Source organism: Haliotis asinina, unplaced genomic scaffold, assembly GCF_037392515.1.
Source record: "Haliotis asinina isolate JCU_RB_2024 unplaced genomic scaffold, JCU_Hal_asi_v2 scaffold_17, whole genome shotgun sequence".
NCBI lineage: Eukaryota > Metazoa > Mollusca > Gastropoda > Lepetellida > Haliotidae > Haliotis > Haliotis asinina.
Genome location: NW_027133889.1, coordinates 2,873,208 through 2,894,583, shown reverse-complemented (window position 1 = coordinate 2,894,583; position 21,376 = coordinate 2,873,208). Strand labels below are relative to the sequence as shown.

General features: G+C 39.3%; 1 protein-coding gene across 1 annotated transcript; it reads left to right on the top strand.

The window, feature by feature from the left end:
- Positions 1–2,149: 2,149 nt before the first annotated feature.
- Positions 2,150–18,101, top strand: LOC137269822 (NFX1-type zinc finger-containing protein 1-like). Its single transcript, XM_067803658.1, has 5 exons — positions 2,150–2,847; positions 7,382–7,442; positions 7,903–13,108; positions 13,268–14,723; positions 17,540–18,101. Exons 2-5 carry the CDS (start codon positions 7,405–7,407, stop codon positions 17,635–17,637), a joined length of 6,798 nt encoding a protein of 2,265 aa, XP_067659759.1. The 5' UTR covers positions 2,150–2,847; positions 7,382–7,404; the 3' UTR covers positions 17,638–18,101.
- The last annotated feature ends 3,275 nt before the right edge of the window (positions 18,102–21,376 follow it).

Genomic DNA, 21,376 nt, shown 5'->3' with positions numbered 1-21,376 from the left:
AAGTTATACTTAGGGCGTGTTTTCTTCTACGTGAGAAACCTACACAAAGGAATACTCACAAAACCTATGTACGAATAACAGTGTTTTAATGCAATTGTTTGTAATGGCAGAGGTCAGGTTGACAATTTTGCACTCTTCAAAACCATGATGATAAACGTGTTTTTACATTTAGAATTCTATTGTTAAGACAAAGAAATGTCACTGGTGTTAATACTGCAAGATGTCTTCTTTTTAACCCTTTCTGATTACTTCACGCTTGTTTACAGACGTAGATACAAGATTGTGAAAAACTGTACTTTGTGAAAGGTCAACAGTTTGTCGAATTTTAGTCTAAAACATTTATTTGCTTTTTTTATCTGCAATTATCAGAGTAGTTGTGAATAAATTAAGTGAACATATAACTATGGTCACCTATTTTTGCAAAGATTCATGCCATTACTTTATGCCGCTTATGTGTCCTTTTTAGTGGTCCGCTGCGATTTGATTGGAGACTACCGGTATTTCGGGCAATAAGAGAGAATGATAGTTCGCTGAACAGGGGGTGAGAAATTTTGAAGTAGAGCAGATTCATATTTGATTTGTCATTTATTAGCAACACTGATCATCTTCTGATAAAAAATTATCACTAATCCGCGATACTCTGTTATCTATACCAAGTACCGGTAGTCAGCTATTCATAACCAATACCTGGCAAAATGAGTTCATTAATAGAAACAGTTCATGCAGCTACAGGGGAGTGGGTACAGCTGACAGAACAGCCAGACAGACAGCTTTGGTGGTACATCCCTAATTACCTCTCCCAGGAAACCGAACTATACATTTTAGCCTTACAGGGACATCTGAAAAATAAATTTTAACCTTCCCGGTACGACACCAGAGGCATTAAGTAGTAGCTTGTAACAACAGGGGGCATGAGGAATGGGGGATAGAGGGGCGGAGTCGTTGGGTATGCCAAACCAGATCACTTTCATATAGATGCCACATCGTAACCAGCGGTTCAAATTTGCTTAATCCAAACTGGTGTGTGCGGATTTTAGTACTGAACGTTTCTGTTGCGTACATATAACAATAATATGTAGTACTGTTACGCTTCCATGCATATCTGTGTTTCAAATTTGAGTGAGAGTCACAGCGGCAAAATCTGAGGCATACCTTGCCTTCAAACCTTTTGCATATGCTGTATTCTTACATCATCATGTAAATTTATCAACCAGTGATCAAAGGACTGTAAAATAACAGATGTATCACAGAAAGTAGTACGCAGCGATTAAATAGATCATCATATGTAACGGTACAATATAAAAACACTCTCTCTCTCTCTCTCTCTCTCTCTCTCGAGAGAGAGAGAGAGAGAGAGCTTTCAAACACAAGTAGCATACATATACATGTGCGTATATTGCACAGTCACACTATGATTAATACAAGTCGCCAGAATATGTCAATTTATCCGTATTTCTGGACAAATAGAATGTCCATATTTAACATAAGTTACAAGAAGGACAGCGACGAATAGATATATAACGGGTTAAGGGCGATTCTACTGTTCATTAAAAAGCATACTGAACTATATTCGGTAAGTGGTAATTCCGAGTTTTATGTCTTGCGGGGCCTAGTTCAAAAAAGGTTTTATTTGATTTGTTTTATTACAACTGGAGACGCAATCTGAATGACAGTAGTAATGTTACACACGTTTCATCGAAATAGCTTTCCCATTTTTCATGGCGTACATATTTGTCGTTGTAATGAAGATTCTTATACAGGAACACCTTTCGAAGATCCGTAAAATGAAACCACTCATTAACCCAGTACAGTGGAAGCTGTCAACACCGGCATCCGTCTTTTCCAGCAGGTTGTCTAAACCGGCACAAAATCTAAGTCCCTTCCCTGACTTGTACATTTAACATCAGCTCTACAATCCAGCACATTGTCTGAAACGGATGATTTCTTCAGTCCCGGTGAGTGCCGGATTAGACAGATTCCACCGTGTCAGTCAAGTCTCAGTCTTGATTCACTTTCGATTCGATTTCCCTCTCACTGTTAGATTCCTCCAATACATATTTATTGCATTATCCGGCTATGACTGACACAAAGACGACATGAAAGCAGACTGCATTTGCTTTTTCTTCTCATGATAACTGTGCGGCTTACAGCAAATCCATTCACATTGTACCGTTGTCCTGTGAAGCTGTTTAGCTGTAGGGCGAGGCAATGGGGCGTGCTAGTGGGTAAATCGCTCGCTCGTCAAGCAGTAGCCACGATTTCGATCCTCCAGATGGGTGCAGTGTGTAGTGCCCATTTTGGTGCCCCCGCCCCCGCGTGATGTTGCGCGAATATAGCTAAACATTGTAAAAGCATACTCTAAACACTAAACGAATGACTTTGGATGATGCTTATATGGCACTGTTACTCTTGCTATTTCCGTGAAGGTCTACATGGCAGTGATATTGCCAACACTCACTCACTCACTCACTTCACAAGACGCTCACACGAAGTCCTCGAAAACAGGCTGCAGTTTCTGTTTCTATTTTTGGAAACACGATGCATTATGCAGGATAGTCAGCGAATGAGTTTGGTTTTAAACCGTTCTTAGCAAAATTCCAGAAATATCGTGGACTTCACACGCTGTACCCATGTGGAGAATCGAACCCAAGTCTCCAACGCTTTAACCACTAGGCTCCTGCACCGCCCCTGAAGAAAACACAGATTGCTTGACTTAAACAGAAAGTAGCTGTAATTCCTGGATAGTGAGATGACGTCATAGGAATTCCAGGAAATTTACCCTGATAACAAGAGTGGTGTCAAAAGTCTGTTGACAAGAGCAACAGAATAGAACATGTTGTGAAACAGGTATGTGGACTGGTCGCAGACTTAACCGTGTATATCACTTTTATTTGTCCTCGCTTTGCTTGTGCTAGTTTCTAAATAACAAAGCTAGTGTCACTGCAAGCTTCCTGATTCTGATTTTGAATCTGTGAGTTAGTGTATAGGCTACTACAGCCAGATAGACCCTGCGTAATCTGGTGGTTAAAGCGTCCGCTCGCCAATAGCTTTTCCTGCTTTATATTAAATATGCACTGTAATGTTGTAATTCTATCAGTTAGTGGTATGTTGGTGCATGTTACATTACACATACGATACGTCCCTCCGTGTAATACCATTTTTGTTAAACGTGTAAATGATTTGGTATCACACGAGCGTAAGCAAGTTCGATACAAAATCTTTCATGAGTTTAATGAAACTGGTATTTCATGGAAGCGACTTTTGTATTCTGTTTATTACTTCCAACACAAATTGATAGAAACTGCGGCTACATTGTGGGGGCCTGTGCCAGCCATAACAATTGTACCATAAATGACAACATACAGCAATGAAAATATCGACTTGAAGTCTTACGTTGTTGATCACTGAAAACAATGGCGGCTGGTAGTATGAGCAAAGGTCAAGGTCAAATGTCGTCACTCACAATAGTGACGTCATCTGTGTTGTTCTATGACATGTCTATATTTGTAAAATGTGTGTCAGTGACCTCCGTCGTTTTGTTGTTGGCAGTAAATGCTTCTAAACCGATGCCGCTGTTTTTATTCATTTTAGCTCCTCGGGCAGTTAATGAAACACCTCGGGCTTCTGCAAATGATAATGCCCTGAAAAATAGCGTTACCCTTATAGTAATAAACGACTTTATTCAGTCATTGTACATATTATGTGTTAAATTTGTAACAATATGAATAAATTCATAAACATAACTTCATAGAATAGTTTGTGGGATTTAATTTAAATGTATGTCATCGGAAACATTTTCTGGGTTAATTCCTAACAAACAGACATAATATAAAGTTTTCTTTAAGGACTGTTGAATGAAAATCAGAAAGTTAGATAAGTAAAGTTAGATGGTACATGATCTGTCATGGGAAATAAATTTTGTCCATTTAATGTTATCAAATCAAGAAACACATATGTAATGTAATTCTACCATACACATGGCCGGAATTTTTAAGTCTCTGTAAATGACTAGTTATATTAAGAGCTTTAAGTGATGAAAACTCTTGTAAGAAATGAATCAATAAATTGACATATATAAAATGACTCACAACACTGACTGATGGACATATTTCACAAGGGGTAAATATTTTATTTCAAGCTATGATGACTGGTGTTTCTGATGCAACCGACTACTTGCTTACGTGTATGGCACTTGTATACGTATACATAAAAATGTGCGGCAGTGTCAGAACCGAAATTTAAAACCAAAATGGATTCAGATGAGTGAGGAACTGATGCTCTAAACCAAATTTATGTGTTTCTTACTAACTTTTGCATTCTATACGGAATTTCTTCAGTTGTCAGGGATTTGTAATAATAAAAAAATTCTCGATAAAGAACTTTCAGGGGATACTCATGCGATGGAGGTGCATCTCCGAATTATTTTATATTAAGATCGGTGGTAGTATAGGAACTATTCGTAAGAATTTTCATTATTTCATAGATGTCACGGCACCCGAGACTGGCACGGCTTCGTGTTCTGTCGTCGGAAATTCGGTGATAATATACTAATTTTTCATGTCGTTTTCCCCGTTATCTTCTATCCTGTCAATTCGTTCAGCATTTGGAAATTTAAACGAACGATGCTTTTCTCAACAAAAAGCAGAGCAAAACGTGTAAGTTAGTGGCTTTTCGTCGTAAAAGATATTTTTTGTTAGTGAAGGTGACCAAGGCAACGCGTAAGCTGGGTTCTGTCTTTACATGTATCAAGTTGTCGCAGCGCACATTGAGTCGGGAACCAGACCGGAAACGAGACGTTGAACCGTCATTTTAAAAGGAGAGTCCACCGACTCGCAACCAAACGATCGCCCATTGTTATGTCCTTTGATATCGTTGCCATGCGAGAGCATTACCAGTTATGGATGGGTTGTATCGTATTGATCCAACTGTGAATAATACGCATGTAGCTTAGTTGGTGAATATTATATTATTAAGTTTCGTATACCTTCTCATAACTTAAATCTCTCTGCGATATGGTGGCGACCTAGACATAAAAGAAAAGGGAACTTCAAACTCTTGCTAAACAAATGATGGTCAAAGCTGTTGTCCTCTTCTTTGAGGAGTGGAAACTGTACATCCAGGAAATTGTCAAGGTTCTTGCAACCACCGATGGTTTTGTTCTTCCTCAGGAACATGTCCTTTAGCATATATGTCAATGGCATTTGGTATTACGGATAGATCTCTAAAACCATCAGTTGTATTTCAGATTTGGAGATCCAGATATTGGTCAAGATTCCTGTAACCATCGATGGTTTTATGCTTTATCATAACTAGTACCAGGTACTAGGTCATATATACATATGGAAATTAATTAAGCAACACCAAATTCAAAGACACATAAAAACTTAACAAAGTTTAACGAAGTAATTTTGATGATTGATTATTCAATTTTGATGTATTGACATACAGCATGAGCTTTTCATGGGTTGATATGACGCGCGTGAAGCTTGCACAGCGCACGTGCATTGCTTTAACCTCAACTTTCGAAAAATGCACTTTTTCCCTGGGGTGTTTACAAGCGCAGGTTGTCGATTGCATTCGGTTTTTCATTCATTTCAATGTCATGGCACGTAGGAAATTATCAGAGGCCACTCGTTGGCAAATAATCGGCATGAGGAATGCTGGTATGTCTCTAAGACAAATCGGGACTCAAATCGGACGACATCATTCCATAATTTCAAAACTTTTGAAAAAATACCGGGCCACTAATGAAGTTAAAGACCTGCCTAGACCAGGAAGACCCAGGAAGACCACAGTCCGGGAGGACAGAGCTTTACTGAGACTTGTACGGCGCAGGTCCTTCGACTCGAGCTCTCGGTTGAGACAGGAGTGGCTTCCAGGGAGACCCATCTCGAACAGGACTGTTCGGAATCGTCTGAAAGCTGCAGGATACCGGGCAAGGAGGCCAATCAAGCGACCCAGACTGTCTCCAGCCCATAAGGCAGCCCGACTGGCCTGGTGTAATGACCGTTTGCACTGGAACATTGCCTCTTGGAGGAAGGTCCATTTCTCAGATGAGAGCCGGTTCTTGCTGCACATGGTGGACGGTCGTACTCGGGTCTGGAGGCAGAGGAACACAGCAATGGCTCCACGGAACATCCAGGAGACTGTGGCCTTTGGGGGAGGTTCCGTTATGGTATGGGGGTGCATTTCCATGAACTGCAAGTTGGATATCATTACCATCCGTGGCAACCTTAACGGTGTTCGTTACCAACAGGAGGTTCTTGACAGGGCTGTGGTACCTCATTTTGAGAACCATCCTCTGGCAACGAGACCCATATTTATGGACGACAATGCTAGACCTCACAGGGCGCATGCTGTAAATGATTTTTTGCGGCAAAATGCAATTGACAGAATTCCATGGCCTGCCATGAGCCCTGACCTCAACCCCATTGAACATTTGTGGGACTTTATTGGCCGTCGTGTGAGGCAGAGAGACCCACCAGTCCATAATCTCAACGAATTGACGGCTGCCCTGCATGAGGAGTGGAACAGGATCCCCCAGAATCAGATCCGGAGACTCATCCAAGGAATGAGGAGGCGTCTGGAATCGGTGGTGCGTGCGCAGGGAGGACACACTAGATATTGATGAAAGTCGGTGTGCAGACTCTCAGATGACTGTTCTTTCTTTCCATGTGACATTTGTGTTAATACACCTGACAACAACGTCTGTGGATGAATAGTAAATTGTGTCCATTTTTTCATGAATTTAAGACAGTTTTAAGAATTTGGATTTCGTTGCAATAAAGCAAAGTCTTGATACTTTTTCCCTTTAAGTTGTTTGTCAGAGATCGTCTGTTGAATAAAAAAGTGTCAAACTATATCAACCCGGCATATTTTGATTGTCAGAACACTTCAAAGTTGCTCCAATAGAAAAAATTGGGGTGTTGCTTGATTAATTTCCAGGTGTATATATCAATGGTATTTGACATCATGGATAAGACTCTGAAACATCTGCTGTCTTTCAGATTTGGCGACCGAAGCTGGTGTTTTCCTCTGTTTCTATTTGTTTTGAAAAAATACTATCTTTTAAGAATGTATGACATTGAAAAGAAACAAATTCCAACGATACGCTAGTAATTCATACTTTTGTTTGTAAAGCTGTCACCACGTTATGCTACAATGTAAACTAGCATATGTCTCTGCTCAAGAAGACGTTAAAATAATTGATAAGGTAGGTTTATGGTTTGATTGTAGTTAATACGAAATGTGGAAAATGGGTGGTTTTGTTTTATAGTTATCATTCTTTGTTTTCTCGATTTGTCTTAGGGAAATGTGACACGTTTCAGACTGACTATAATTATCTGATACAAACATAATATACATATCCTTTATACACTAGATTCACAGGAGGAACGGAAAGTGATGGAAAGGGAGACTGGGGATGCGATAACTGATGGAAGGTAAAATAAAAAGCGTTTTCTGTAAAGCATTTCTGAATTTGTGTATTGCCTGTATTTACGTATAAAAAGTATTTCAGCTTAACTGATGTGTTTGGATCTCATGGAATTACCCCGGTGCAAATTTTCGAAAACGTTTGAAAAATGTGTTTTAACAGGCCTAACACACCCAGTTGATGTTTATTAATGGGATGGGGACTGCAGGTGTTTTAACCGTTAATGCTGAAACCCCTGGTTCGATGTTTGAAGTCCATATCTGGTGTTCTCCGCCATGCTATTGCTGGACTATTGCCAAAAGCAGCATAAAAATCACTTTGTTTCTGACCTCCGTGTCTTCACATCACCCCATGGATTATTGATCAAGATTCAGTCCGTCCTGACATAGCCGAAATACGCCATTACACAATATTCTAAACGCCATTTTCCAGAAATACGTTTACATATGTCCCTTTTTAACAATTAGGTGTGTCGCAGCACAACCAGATAAAGGAGGGGGAACATGTGAAGATAAAAATCAGAGTGTCAGAAGAGCAGAAGGAGATTTGAACGAAAGAGGCAGACAGTTTGATAGAACAGGCACTTGGAGCGGTGAAGCAGGTATCCAACGTCATGCCGGTTTCAAAGACTTGGAATTGCACAGAGATAACCACACGGGTCGGGGGAATACAGAATGCAAGAGTCTAAGCGATTGGAGAGACAGAGATTCTCGTAGTCCACACAGCAATCAGAATGGTTTCAAGAAAACACCTTTAGACGGAAACACAGGGAAAGTTGGAGGCAACTACGTAAGGGCAAACAATTGGAGAGTTCGACAATACCAGGGAGCAGATACTGAACAAGATGTGGGTTTCAAAAAGCTTGACAGACCCACAGATGGAAACCAAGGCACAGTTGATTCTACAAGTACAGACAACTGGAGGGATCGGTGTCCTGGCGGACCAAATAAGATGCAGCATATAGGCTTTAAAACCCGGGAAGTAAATTCAGATGGAAATAGCCAACAAGGCCCAGTTGATGCTACAAGTACAGACAACTGGAGGAATCGGTGTCCTGGCGGTCTAAATAACAAGAAGCATATAGGCTTTAAAACCCGGGAAGCAAATTCAGATGGAAATAGCCAACAAGGCCCAGTTGATGCTACAAGTACAGACAACTGGAGGAATCGGTGTCCTGGCGGACCTAATAACAAGAAGCACATAGGCTTTAAAACCCGGGAAGCAACTTCAGATGGAAATAGCCAACAAGGCCCAGCTGATGCTACAAGTACAGACAACTGGAGGGATCGGTGTCCTGGCGGACCTAATAACAAGAAGCATATAGGCTTTAAAACTCGGGAAGCAAATTCAGATGGAAATAGCCAACAAGGCCCAGTTGATGCTACAAGTACAGACAACTGGAGGGATCGGTGTCCTGGCGGACCAAATAACAAGCAGCATATAGGCTTTAAAACTCGGGAAGGAAATTCAGATGGAAATAGCCAACAAGGCCCAGTTGATGCTACAAGTACAGACAACTGGAGGGATCGGTGTCCTGGCCGACCAAATAACCAACAGCATATTGGCTTTGAGCCCCGGGAAACAAACTCAGATGGACATAGCCAACAAGGCCCAGTTGATGCTACAAGTACAGACAACTGGAGGGATCGGTGTCCTGGCCGACCAAATAACCAACAGCATATTGGCTTTGAGCCCCGGGAAACAAACTCAGATGGACATAGCCAACAAGGCCCAGTCGATTCGGCAAGAACACGAAATTGGAGGGATCGGTGTCCTGAGGGACCAAATATCAAACAGCATATTGGCTTCAAAGCACGGGAAGTACACTCATGCGGACAAGCAAGACAATACACACCTGGGTCTACAAGAACAGGCAATGGGAGAGATCGATGTTCTGAGGGAGTAGATATGAAAGGGGAAATTCCCACAGACAGAGAAAAAGGACAGCGTGAAAAAAATGTAAAAGGAACAAGTATCCAAAGATATGAAAACTCCGCTGGTCTGGTTTTGTCCCAGCTCAAAGAACTGACAGATAAGGATCCTTCTACTATTCTGTTGTTATTGAATTCAAGAATACATAGTTTGATGGATCGACCTACTCTTCAACCTGATGCTGTGTATACATTTGTAAGTCTCATAGCACAGGGCATCCAATGCAGAACTGAGTCCAGCAATGTCAGTAAACTGCTACTAGCTGTACACGAGTCTAACTTCTATGAACATGTTTCACATATTTTGGTGCTACTTGATACACATCTAACAGAAGAAGACAAAAGTCGATGCTTCCTAAAGGATCTGACAACCATTCTTTGTGAATTGTACATTCGACTGCCACATGCCTTTATGAAAGTAAAGGTACTTGGCTTGGAAGAACAGTTGATATTGGTAACCCAAAAGCTGCAAGGAAAATCCAATATCGTTGATGACGAAATTGTTTCTAACTTGAGTGAACTCCAGAAAATGAAATATTCAGCTCTTCAGAAATCAGTGACAGTTAAAAAAGAGGATATAGAGAGAGAACCGCCTGATGATTTTAGAGCTTTATCCATTCTACCAAGTACCAGTGATATCTATGGTAAGGAGGAAATATTCCTTAGAAAGAACAAAACCATTGGTGGTTACAAGAATCTTGACCATTATCTGGATGTCCAGTTTCGACTCCTCAAAGAAGATTTTGTCGGTCCATTGAGGGATGGTATTGGGGCTGTTGCTGGAAACACCAAGTTAAAACAAGGACAGAGGATAAATGACGTCCGAGCATATCATGGCGTACAAATTTGTAGCAAAGTTTATTCAGCCAGTGGAATATTGCACAGACTGCACTTTGATGTAAACGGTCTGCAGGAGATGGTGTGGGAAGACTCCAAGAATCTCATCTATGGTTCGTTAGTGTGCCTGCTGCCAGATAACTTTGAGACATTTATCCTTGCCACTATTACTGACAGAGATTCCAAACTTCTAAGATCAGGGATCGTAGATGTATCAATTGAATTTGGTCAAATAGGATATGACAAGAAATATACCATGGTTGAAACAACTGCTTTCTTCGAAGCCTATCGCCATGTGCTCAAAGCTTTGCAAGAGATTCAAGAGGGGGAACTTCCTTTTGAAAAGTATATAATTCACTGTGACACCAGTCAGGATTCGCCAAGACACCTAACAAGATGTACTGGATCATCATTATATGACTTGCAATCACTGAGAGTAAAAGCTTTGTCTGAACATATGGACAATTTTCCTTATGAATCTGCTACAGTTGTGAACATTTTGAAAGACGAAGATTGGCCTACTGCAGACACTCTCCTTTTGAATCCGCCACAGTATGAATCTTTGAGGAAAGCCTTGACCAAAGAATTTTCAATCATACAAGGTCCACCAGGAACAGGCAAAACTTTTATAGGTCTGAAGATTGCCAAAGCTCTGCTCCGTAATAGCCATCAATGGAAGAAGCCCATGTTGATTGTGTGCTATACAAATCATGCTTTGGATCAATTCCTTGAAGGAATCATTAGCTTTCAAAGAGAAGGGGTCATCAGAGTTGGCAGTAGGATTTCAAAAGAATGCCTTGAAGACTACTCACTAAACGTTATAAGGTTGAAAGAACGAAGCAAAAACATGAAGCGTGTCAGATGGGAACGCAGAAAAGCCATAGAATGGTTTCAAGTAGTGCTAGAGGATGCATATGTGAAACTGAAGAATGCAAGAGAGACAGTATTACATGAGGACATTCTTTGTCCATACATGCATATGTCTTATGACAAGTTGCTGAATGGGATGAAGAGCAAACTCACAGACCTTGAATTGGAACTTGGCCATGAAGTGGAATTACCTGCATGTGTTATGCAAGAATGGCTTGGAGTGGGAAAAATTGAAGCTACTGCACATTTGCCCCATGATGTATTTTCAGCTGAAGGAAAAATGGACAAAAAAGACGTGTCAGAAGATGGGAACGCAGCAGATGAGACAGAGAAGACAGAAATATATGAAACCGGTGGTTTTGCAAATATTGGGCCATCCTTTGAAGAGAGTTCAAAGGATAATCATCAAAAAGACAACAATGTTCCTTTTGGTACGTCAGAACGTAAAAGTTCGTCTGCTTCGAATGTGACCATCTATGGCTTCCAGTTTCTCAAATGCAAAAGAAAAAATGTGAAACAACGCATCCTAGGACAACTTAGGTCATCTGAGCGAATGGCAGAAGATGAAGCAGAACGAACTGGTGAACCATGGAGTCTGTCTATGCGTGACAGGTGGCGACTGTACAGATATTGGGTGTTCACATTTTGCGAAAGGCTCGAAAGAAGAATTCGGATCTATGAAGAGTGGTACAACAATGATTTGACAGAGTTAAAGGAATTACAAGAGGAGGAGGACAGCCAGTTATTGCAAGATGCCTCAGTGATTGGCATGACAACAACAGCAGCAGCTCGGCATCGACGAATGCTTGCCAAGATTGGGCCTAGAATCATCATAGTAGAGGAAGCAGCTGAGGTTCTTGAGGGACACATCATCAGTACTTTGAGCAAGAAGTGTGAACATCTGATACTCATTGGAGACCACAAACAACTGAGGCCAAACCCAACCGTTTACAACTTGGCAAAACGGTACCACCTTGATTTGTCCTTGTTTGAGAGGATGGTGTCAAATGGGATTCACTGTGACACTCTCTCTCTTCAACACAGAATGAGACCAGAGATATCATCATTGTTGCGCCACATTTATCCCAAACTTGAGGATCATCCATCTGTGTTTGATTACGAAAACGTGAAGGGTATTTCTACCAACATGTTCTTCATAGATCACAGAAATCAAGAAGAGACTGATGAACATATGATTAGCCATTCCAATGAATATGAAGCAGTCTATGTTGTTGCTTTGTGTAGTTACCTGTTAAAGCAAGGATATGACCATTCACAAATCACCGTCCTTACAACATATGCAGGACAGCAGCACAAAATAAGGAAGTTAATGAGGAAGGGTAATTTCCCAGATGTGAAGCTGACAGTTGTTGACAACTACCAAGGTGAAGAAAATGATATAGTTCTGTTGTCTCTTGTCAGAAGCAATCCTGAAGGAAGTGTGGGATTTCTGAAAATCGAAAACCGCATCTGTGTAGCTTTGTCTCGCGCAAGAATGGGGCTCTTTGTTATAGGCAACTTTGAGATGCTTGCTACGCAGAGTTTACTCTGGAAAGATATCTTGGAAGATTTGAACAAAAAGAAGCAGGTTGGACCTATCTTGCACTTGTATTGCCAAAACCATCAGGGAGGAACCGGAATCAGGGTTAAATGTCCAAACGATTTTAAAAAGGCTCCTGATGGAGGTTGCCTTAAGCCATGTGCGTTTAAACTTAAATGTGGTCATGTTTGTTCAAAATATTGCCATCCCTATGACCCTGAACACAAGGAATACCTTTGTATGAGGTCTTGTACTAAGATACTTTGCAGTAAAGGGCATCCATGCCCACAACCATGCCACGAGAAATGTGGACCATGTGTGGTGCCACTTCAAAAGATCGTCCCGTCTTGTGGCCACGAGCAGATCGTCCCATGTTTCCAGGATCCAAACACATTCTCCTGTATAAATGTTTGTGAGAAACTGTGCAGCAAAGGTCATTCATGTCCTCGACTGTGTCATGAGAAATGTGAACCATGTGTGGTGCCTGTTCAAAAGGTCATCCCATCTTGTGGCCATGAACAGATAGTTCCATGTTTCCAGGATCCGAGCACATTCTCGTGTAAGAATGACTGTGAGAAACTGTGCAGCAAAGGTCATCCATGTCCACGACTGTGTCACGAAAAGTGTGAACCATGTGTGGTGCCTGTTCAAAAGATCATCCCATCTTGTGGCCACGAGCAGACCGTCCCATGTTTCCAGGATCCACAAGAATTCCCGTGTCATGCAAATTGCGAAACGCGTCTTGACTGTGGGCACATATGTGGAGAAGCTTGTGGGAAAGCACATCGGTGCACAACAACAATTAAGAAGACATTTAGATGTGGACATGAGAAGGAGGTCTTATGCATTAACAAAGACACGGAAGAATGTAACGTCAGATGTGGTGAGACCCTTGACTGTGGACACAGTTGTGAAGGTAACTGCTACAGGTGTCATGAAGGAAGGCTTCATGTACCATGCCAGAAGATGTGCAAGGAAATACTGATCTGTGGCCATGATTGTGGCTCTAAGTGTTCACACTGTCCTCCTTGTAGGATGGCATGTGAAAATCGCTGTCCTCACAAAAGGTGTCCTAAATTTTGTGGTGAAATTTGTGAACCATGCAGTGCTCCCTGTGAATGGAAATGTGAACATTTCAAATGCACTTCGCTCTGCTATGAGCCTTGTAACAGACCACCCTGCAATGAACCATGCAAGAAGAAACTACCCTGTGAACACCAGTGTATTGGCTTGTGTGGCGAACCATGCCCAAAACAGTGCAGATTTTGCAACGCTGCTGTAGTAAGCAGTGTGAGCGGAAAGCCGAATGCAAGATTCATTTTCCTGGAAGACTGCGGGCATATTGTGGAAATTACTAGCCTAGACAGGCTTATGGAATCTACATCAGACCAAATCAAACTGAAGGAATGCCCGCAATGTAAGACAGTAATCAGATACAATATGAGGTATGGCAATGTAATCAATTCCATACTCAGAAAAGTGGATGTTGTCAAAAGGCAGTGCAATGGACAGGCAGAAATGGTTCTGGACACAGAAGAAAGGATGATGATTGAAGTGCTGAAGGATGAAGAATGCGAGGGAAATACAAAAGAAATGATGCTGCGTCAAGGATTTACCAACACTGTGGCAGGTCTCACTGCACTACAAAACCAGTTTACTCTCTTAGATGAGCTTACAAAGATTACCGATGAATATGATCGTTTTGTCGGTTTAGAAGGCGTGGCTGACTGTATCGATCTGACCATTAAGGAGACTGAACTATTCCGCAAATGGCTGTTGATACGAAGACAAGCCTTCAGCAGGCAAGAGGAATCAGATGCTCAGAAAGAACTGCTTAGACACAAAATGATTATTCACATGTTGGACTTAGAATTTCTTCTCGGTGCCAAATCTAAAGACAGTGACATACATGGTTACATGCTGATTCTGAAAGACATCCTTGTTTCTGGCAAATCGTACTCAGGTGAAAAACAACTCAGGGTTGAAAGAATATTTGACAGACTTTGGGGTATCGTAAACATCAACTTCTCAGAGGAGATTGACAACACAAAGGTGATGATTACGCCAACAACTGGAATTGCATCTGGTCACTGGCTGTCCTGTTGCCATGGTAAGTATAAAGTTTGAGATCTTAAAACGAAATAAGTAACATTCCTTTGTTGTTTTTTCATAACAACTGATTTTCTGTTAATTACACCTTGATATTTCTGTAACAAATTACCCATGCATATCATTCCATTTGCGTTATTATATACGAGATTGCTTCCGTAGCTTTTATAACGCGCCTGGACATCTCCATTTTGTTTTGAACAGATGAGGGGGAGAGCAGGAATGATGTTTGGTCTTTATTGCATGGATCTACAATTAGTCACCCAGAACCTGGAAACATGTTAGATATTATGACACATAATCAAACAGGTCATGATTGGTGTCCACTGATCATAGTTTAAGTTTGTGATCTTAGATTATATGTTCTTGTTTGCTCGTTGGTAAAAGCATCATCTATAGTATGCAGGCAAATGATGTAAAGTCGATGAAAATTGAACATGCATGACTAATATTATGTATCTGTTCGAGAAACATCAACTAAAGGACAAGGTATGACAGAGGCCATTATTGGCCCACAACATGTCATGATTATCAAAATTTTACAACACAATAATTTTAGCATAAAAGGAGCTAAACTAATTGTTGAAGTTACCTCCAATTGCATTTTTATGTTTTTAGTGTTGTTAGTTTTCCTCTTTGAAGACCTCAAAGTTAACATATTTTACAATATCTTCTAGAAACCTACATTTTCTGATTTTCAGAGTGGTAGAAAAGTGTGAGCAAAAGCGTGACCCATCCCAATTTTTTCACCACATATGAAGAGAGTAAATTAGAATGCACACCTAAAAAATTGTGGTGGGTCACGCTTTTGCTCACATCAAAATCTTTAAAAAAGTACATTTTTGCGGTTTATGAAATTGCCCCATACAACATCTCAAAAAATAAACATTGACATAAACTAACATCTTTAAAAACAATCCATCACATTTACACATCTGTGCCATGATACATTATATTTTGAATGGTTTTGTTATCTAAAATACACATATCAAACATCTTTATTAAAATTTTCAATATCATAAGGCACTCACAAGGCTGATTTATGAGAGGTAAACATTGGTTTTGGGTTGTTGGTCTCTGCTAGAAAAGTAAGAAGATGTATGAAGATTTTCAAAATATGATCAAGCAGTACTGTAAAGGTGAGAATCTTTGTTATTATGTAAGAATTTGATCATAGTTTTTCTATCATCTGTGTATCAAACACCTTTGAATCCCCTGTTACTGTCAAAATAACACTGTCATTCAACAGGATTGCCATATATAAACATATGGATTTTCCAAGACCTTATGTACCTTGATGTTTTCAATGACATATTAGATTTAACCAAAATGACTACACTTAACTGTATGAAAAGGATTTTTTAGCTAGAATAAGAACACTGTATCAAGGTCTAGCAGATGATGAACACAAGCTGACGTCAAGTCATACATAGTTGTAAAGTGTAATATCTAAGCTTAAATTCACACTGGGAGGCAAAGGATTATGTAGCCTAATGGTTGCAACAGTGGACTTTTTTGTTATCAGACATGCAAGTTCAAATCCATGTAACTTTTCTTTCTTTTTTTCAAAGTTTGTTTATCAAGTCTACAATGTTTAATTAAACTGTTTCGCATCAAATCCAAATATTGTAATTTGTTTTCATAAGTTTGGTAATCTATGTTACAACACTGGTGAAATAAGCTTTAATTAACATCATGTAAATCTTTTCTTGAGACACACTGACCATTCACCTTTTCAAGTCAGTTGCCTTTGTTCCCAATATTTTAAATTCATATTTTAGATATTTTGATCTACTTTAGGTTTATACACTTTTGAATACTGCAGTCCTTGAGAGTGAATCACATACTGAGATTGATGACTGTGTGAATGAAAAGTAATAGTGGATGTTTTTTATCTTTAAAGTGGATAAGTAGTGAATAATTACTCTGTGAAGTCTTTTGAATACTGACTTTAACACTTGCATGGTGTTGATATGAACCTGCACTTACAATGAAATTTCACCTGAAATGGTCCCCTTTGAGGTCAAGACCTGTGATTTTTAGTGCAACATGGTTGCCTATTGTATTAACATATGATGATTGAGATGATAACTGTATATTTGCTAAAACTGGTTGTAAATGCTGACTTGTAACACTTACTAGCTGGAATGAAACTGTGCCCAAAATGTAGCTTTACCCAAATCAGGCCCCTGTGATTCTTAGTACAACATGTTTGTCATCATGCTTACATGTTGTACAATGAACCCATGGATTACATTTGCAAAGAATGCTGTGAATAATGACTGAGTTTTGGGGACACAATTGGCAAGTAATTGAATTAACAGTGTTTTGCAACCCTAATTGGGCCCCTTGTGGTTAAAACAGTATGATTGACATTGATATGTTTTTCAGCATGACTACCTGTCGTAAAACTGCGGTAATTTGTATGTAAATAAAATGACAGTTGTAAATAAGCCATTATGGCACACTGATATTTCAGACTTTGTGTTATTTTTCATGGGAACTGATAAAACCCATTCTGGGCCCCCACTGCAGTAAAATTACACCTCAGAACATATAAAATATAGCATTTTTATGCAAAGCTAACTTGTCTCTAAACAAATAACATGTTTTCAGCCAATTCTGTTAGTGGGCCAAAAACCACCCTTATCATACCTTGTCCTTTAGGTCATATAGTCTCGTAGGACGAGAAACGTTCTACTGGATATATTATTTTCTGGAATGTCAGTGCATTGCACTGTTCTACAAGGGGAGATGTTTTCATAGAGTAGTATGGAGTCATGTTTTATTATTCAGTGACTATTCTTGCAATTACAGGGCATGTCTATTCAATAGGTGAAAGTCGGTATGGCTCCAAGCGTTTCTGCCCCCGGTGTAATCAGAAGGCATCACAGAATATTTTGAAGATGAATTGATTATTATTATCATTATGTGACTTATACTATGAAGAGGCTGGTGCGAAACCAAACATCAACATACGTGTTGTGAATATGGAACTGTTTTCTACTTCACTTGCACGTGGCAGTTCCTATGTGATGTTGCAAGAACTGGCGAGAGAACAGAGATGGAGAGGTACCGACTCTGTATGTGCAGTGGTTTCAACAGCTGTGCTACGCTGCGCCCATAACGCATGCGCAGTGAATAGTTTCGCGGAACTTGAAACAGTATGTATGCCCGGAGTATGAGGTCTTGAGCAGCAGTCTAATCTTGGTTGTTTAAATAATCTAGTCGTCACGTAAAAACAACTTGTTGATTGTGGTAAGCAGTCTGTGTCACAGAGAAAGCTCAGTGTCTGGTTTATTGACACCTATGTGTCTGCCTGCTGTCTGCTAAGACAACATACACGGCTTCAATCACTGACCACATGGTATTTGAACTATACGCCATAAACAAAATAAATTGAGTTTTGACTCCTGCATCCGAGTCCTGTCTCTGCCACATTATGCAATTAGGCAGGTGTGATACTTATACACATGACATGTTTTATGTCTGTAGTGTGCAAACAAACTACATCCATTTTTCTCCAATGACTAGATCGGATGGAAACTGGTGCAAACTTTTGTCAATTTCAAGTCCTGTTTTTACTTGGACAGTGACAGTTTCCAGTAAAGAGTTCACCATCTCTACTGATATGATTTTTGATTGGATCGAACGGAAATTCAGAGACCATGTACTTACAAAACCCAAAATCTCTATATACATTCTTTATGGATAACACCTTCTTCTAGTTACATGATTTTGTTTGACAACTGTATATGAATCCATACTGAAACGGTGAATCAAGTACAATAAATGAAGTTGTTATCCGTAAAGAATATTACGCTCTTGTGACTCGCCATAATTCTAAAATGCCCCTCAAACAGATCATCTTTCTGTACACACAATGAGCCCTCAGCGTATCGGCAAATGAACCAGCCAATCGGAAGCCATCGTTACACTTGAGTGCCCATCCACCCGCTGTGACTGGGTTCGGTCTCCCACTGGCTTCTTTTCGAGGGAAGTAAGCCCAAGTACAAAATATTGCACTTTTGAATCGAGATTGTACGCTTATAATTTTGTTTATTTGAATTTTTACATACAGCAATGTATGTTATATACCATGAATAAGTAATAATTGTGTTTTAATTATGTTTGAGTTTTTGGTTGTATGTGACCTTTAATGTTCATGTAAAGCTCCCTGATCTCTAAAATGTAGCTGTTTTGATCAGAGGACAAGACTGACTGAAATCATTCACCCTGTTGTATTTTCATCTGGATAGCCTTCTCGAGTTCACACAAGATGTGTAACAACATTGTTTTGTCCTCTGTGTACATGTATGTTATGGCGGTTGAACATGGACTTTCTTCTGGGTTTGCCACCACTGTCAAGCCAGTGGATTTCACGAAAGTAATAAACGTCTGCGACGAGAATCTGAATCACTTTCCGAGCCCATATAATCTATTCGTATATAGCACAGAGCCTACTCAATGTTATCATGAATATCTCAGTGTGAGGACTGTTTATCAGTGAGATAGGGTACATTTATGTTCCCTAGCCTCCTTGGGAAAAGTTCCGAGCCCATATAATATATTCGTTTATAACATAGAGCCTACTCAGTGTTATCATGAATATCTCAATCTGAGGACAGTGAGATAGGGTACATTTATGTTCCCTAGCCTCCTTGGGAAAAGTTAGTGCTACAATCCCCGTGACTGTGGATATGTAATTGAAACCAATAACATAGGTAATATTTGTGGAAAGTAGTGTTCATTAGGACACTGAGTCTTCATACAACAGATGTAATTAGGTTATTTTCGTAACATATATGCCTCATTATCTTAGTTCATGTCCCATATTTTGATTGGATATTTTTCAAACCAGTAATTTCAAATTCATTATACTTGAACACATTCAGCATACGCCTCGTTACACGTTCTGACAAATAGTTTGATGTATTTTAGGATGTGCTTTTAGGATAAATGTTTATTGTATTTGTTAATGTACATAGAGAGATTTATGTTGGCTATCACACACTTAAATACGTCCCCCTCATCCTCTGTAAGGAGGTCAAACTTTTTGCTAGTAGCCTGGTTTTAATTGGTAAGAATGAATCTGTTGAACCTACTGTCTTCATGTTTTAAATATGGTCTGTTTGGTTTTATTTTGGAACTGTGATATACCCACCTGTGTTACTGTCTTCTGTCAACAGATAATTTTTGAATCATTATCTAATTTTCGTCGCTACATTGCCGTAATATTGTCGACACAATGTAACATTTTAACTCACTTGCACACTTAAAACAATATGTTGCTATGTGTATATTTGCACTGATTTTGACACCAAAAGGTATATTATGTATATTACGTATATATTATATATTATTATATATTATGTATTAAAATATGTGAATATTTAGCAAGATTCATAACGTGAAGTTCAACATGAATTTGATGATTCATCCACGCAAATATATATGCTACTCAAATTTATGTTAAAGCCATGGATGGGGCAGAGATTGTATGCTGGTGTTGACAACCATATATTTATATTGTTACAAGCCAATAAGACATGATTTAATAAGACAACAGATACGTCCCAAGTATCTGTAAAAGTATATTGTTTCAATTTCGTACCATATTGCTGTCAAACAAGAGTATGACATGACAGACATTTCAATGCACTTGACTTAATGTTTTAAAGTTAGTTACACTGATGTGTGCTTGCTGCATGATGAATCAAATCAAGAAATGTCATTTAATGAAATCTAATGTAGTTGTTGTTTTAAGAATGAATATCTGCAGTCTTGGTTTGAGTGGTGACAACCTCTGGTTTTCATTTTTAATACATCTGTCCAGTTGCTTTTTGTCAGTTTAATAATAGACACAATATGTTGGTATGTACGCGTTTATGTGTTATTAATTTGAATTAGTTACCAATTTTGATGAAAGGATTAAGCAGTATGAGGACATATTATATATACGTCTATCTATCTATCTATCTATCTATCTATCTATCTATCTATCTATCTGTCTATTTATCTATCTATCTACATTAAATGTTTAGACTCACTTAAAGCACTCACTATTATATTTAGTTACATCGAAGATACATTTCCACAGTTTTTGGGGGGAACCAGCTGCAAGCTTTGTTCAGATAAACTTCACGAGGATCATGCATCAAATTGCTGAAAAGCATGTGTAAATATCGTGAATGTGAACAGCTGCGTATTTAGCGTAAACTGTTGTAAAGAATTCGTCAATTAACACAGTTTCATCATGTATTTTCGTCACTATGTGGCTGTGATATTGCCGATATGACGTAAAGTATTATGGAACTTATGCCAGTAATCGTTTCAGTGATACGAATATGTTTTACAATACCTTTAAACAGTTTAGAATGTTATGATATTATGCAAAATCTATTTTAGAACAGCTGACTGAATTCCAAGTAAGTGGGAACATTGTCATACGTGTGCACTTTAGCTTAATAAAACTGTCAAACAACAATTGCCAATTTATATGTTTATGACGGACCCAGTAGTTCGAACAGATCACCGTTTCGCGAACACTTGAAATCATCACGTTTTGAACGTAATTAAGAAACTCCTGATATCAGCAGAATCTACAGTCGATTTTACTTTCGGTAGAGTTTTATTCAGCACGTGGAAAGGGTT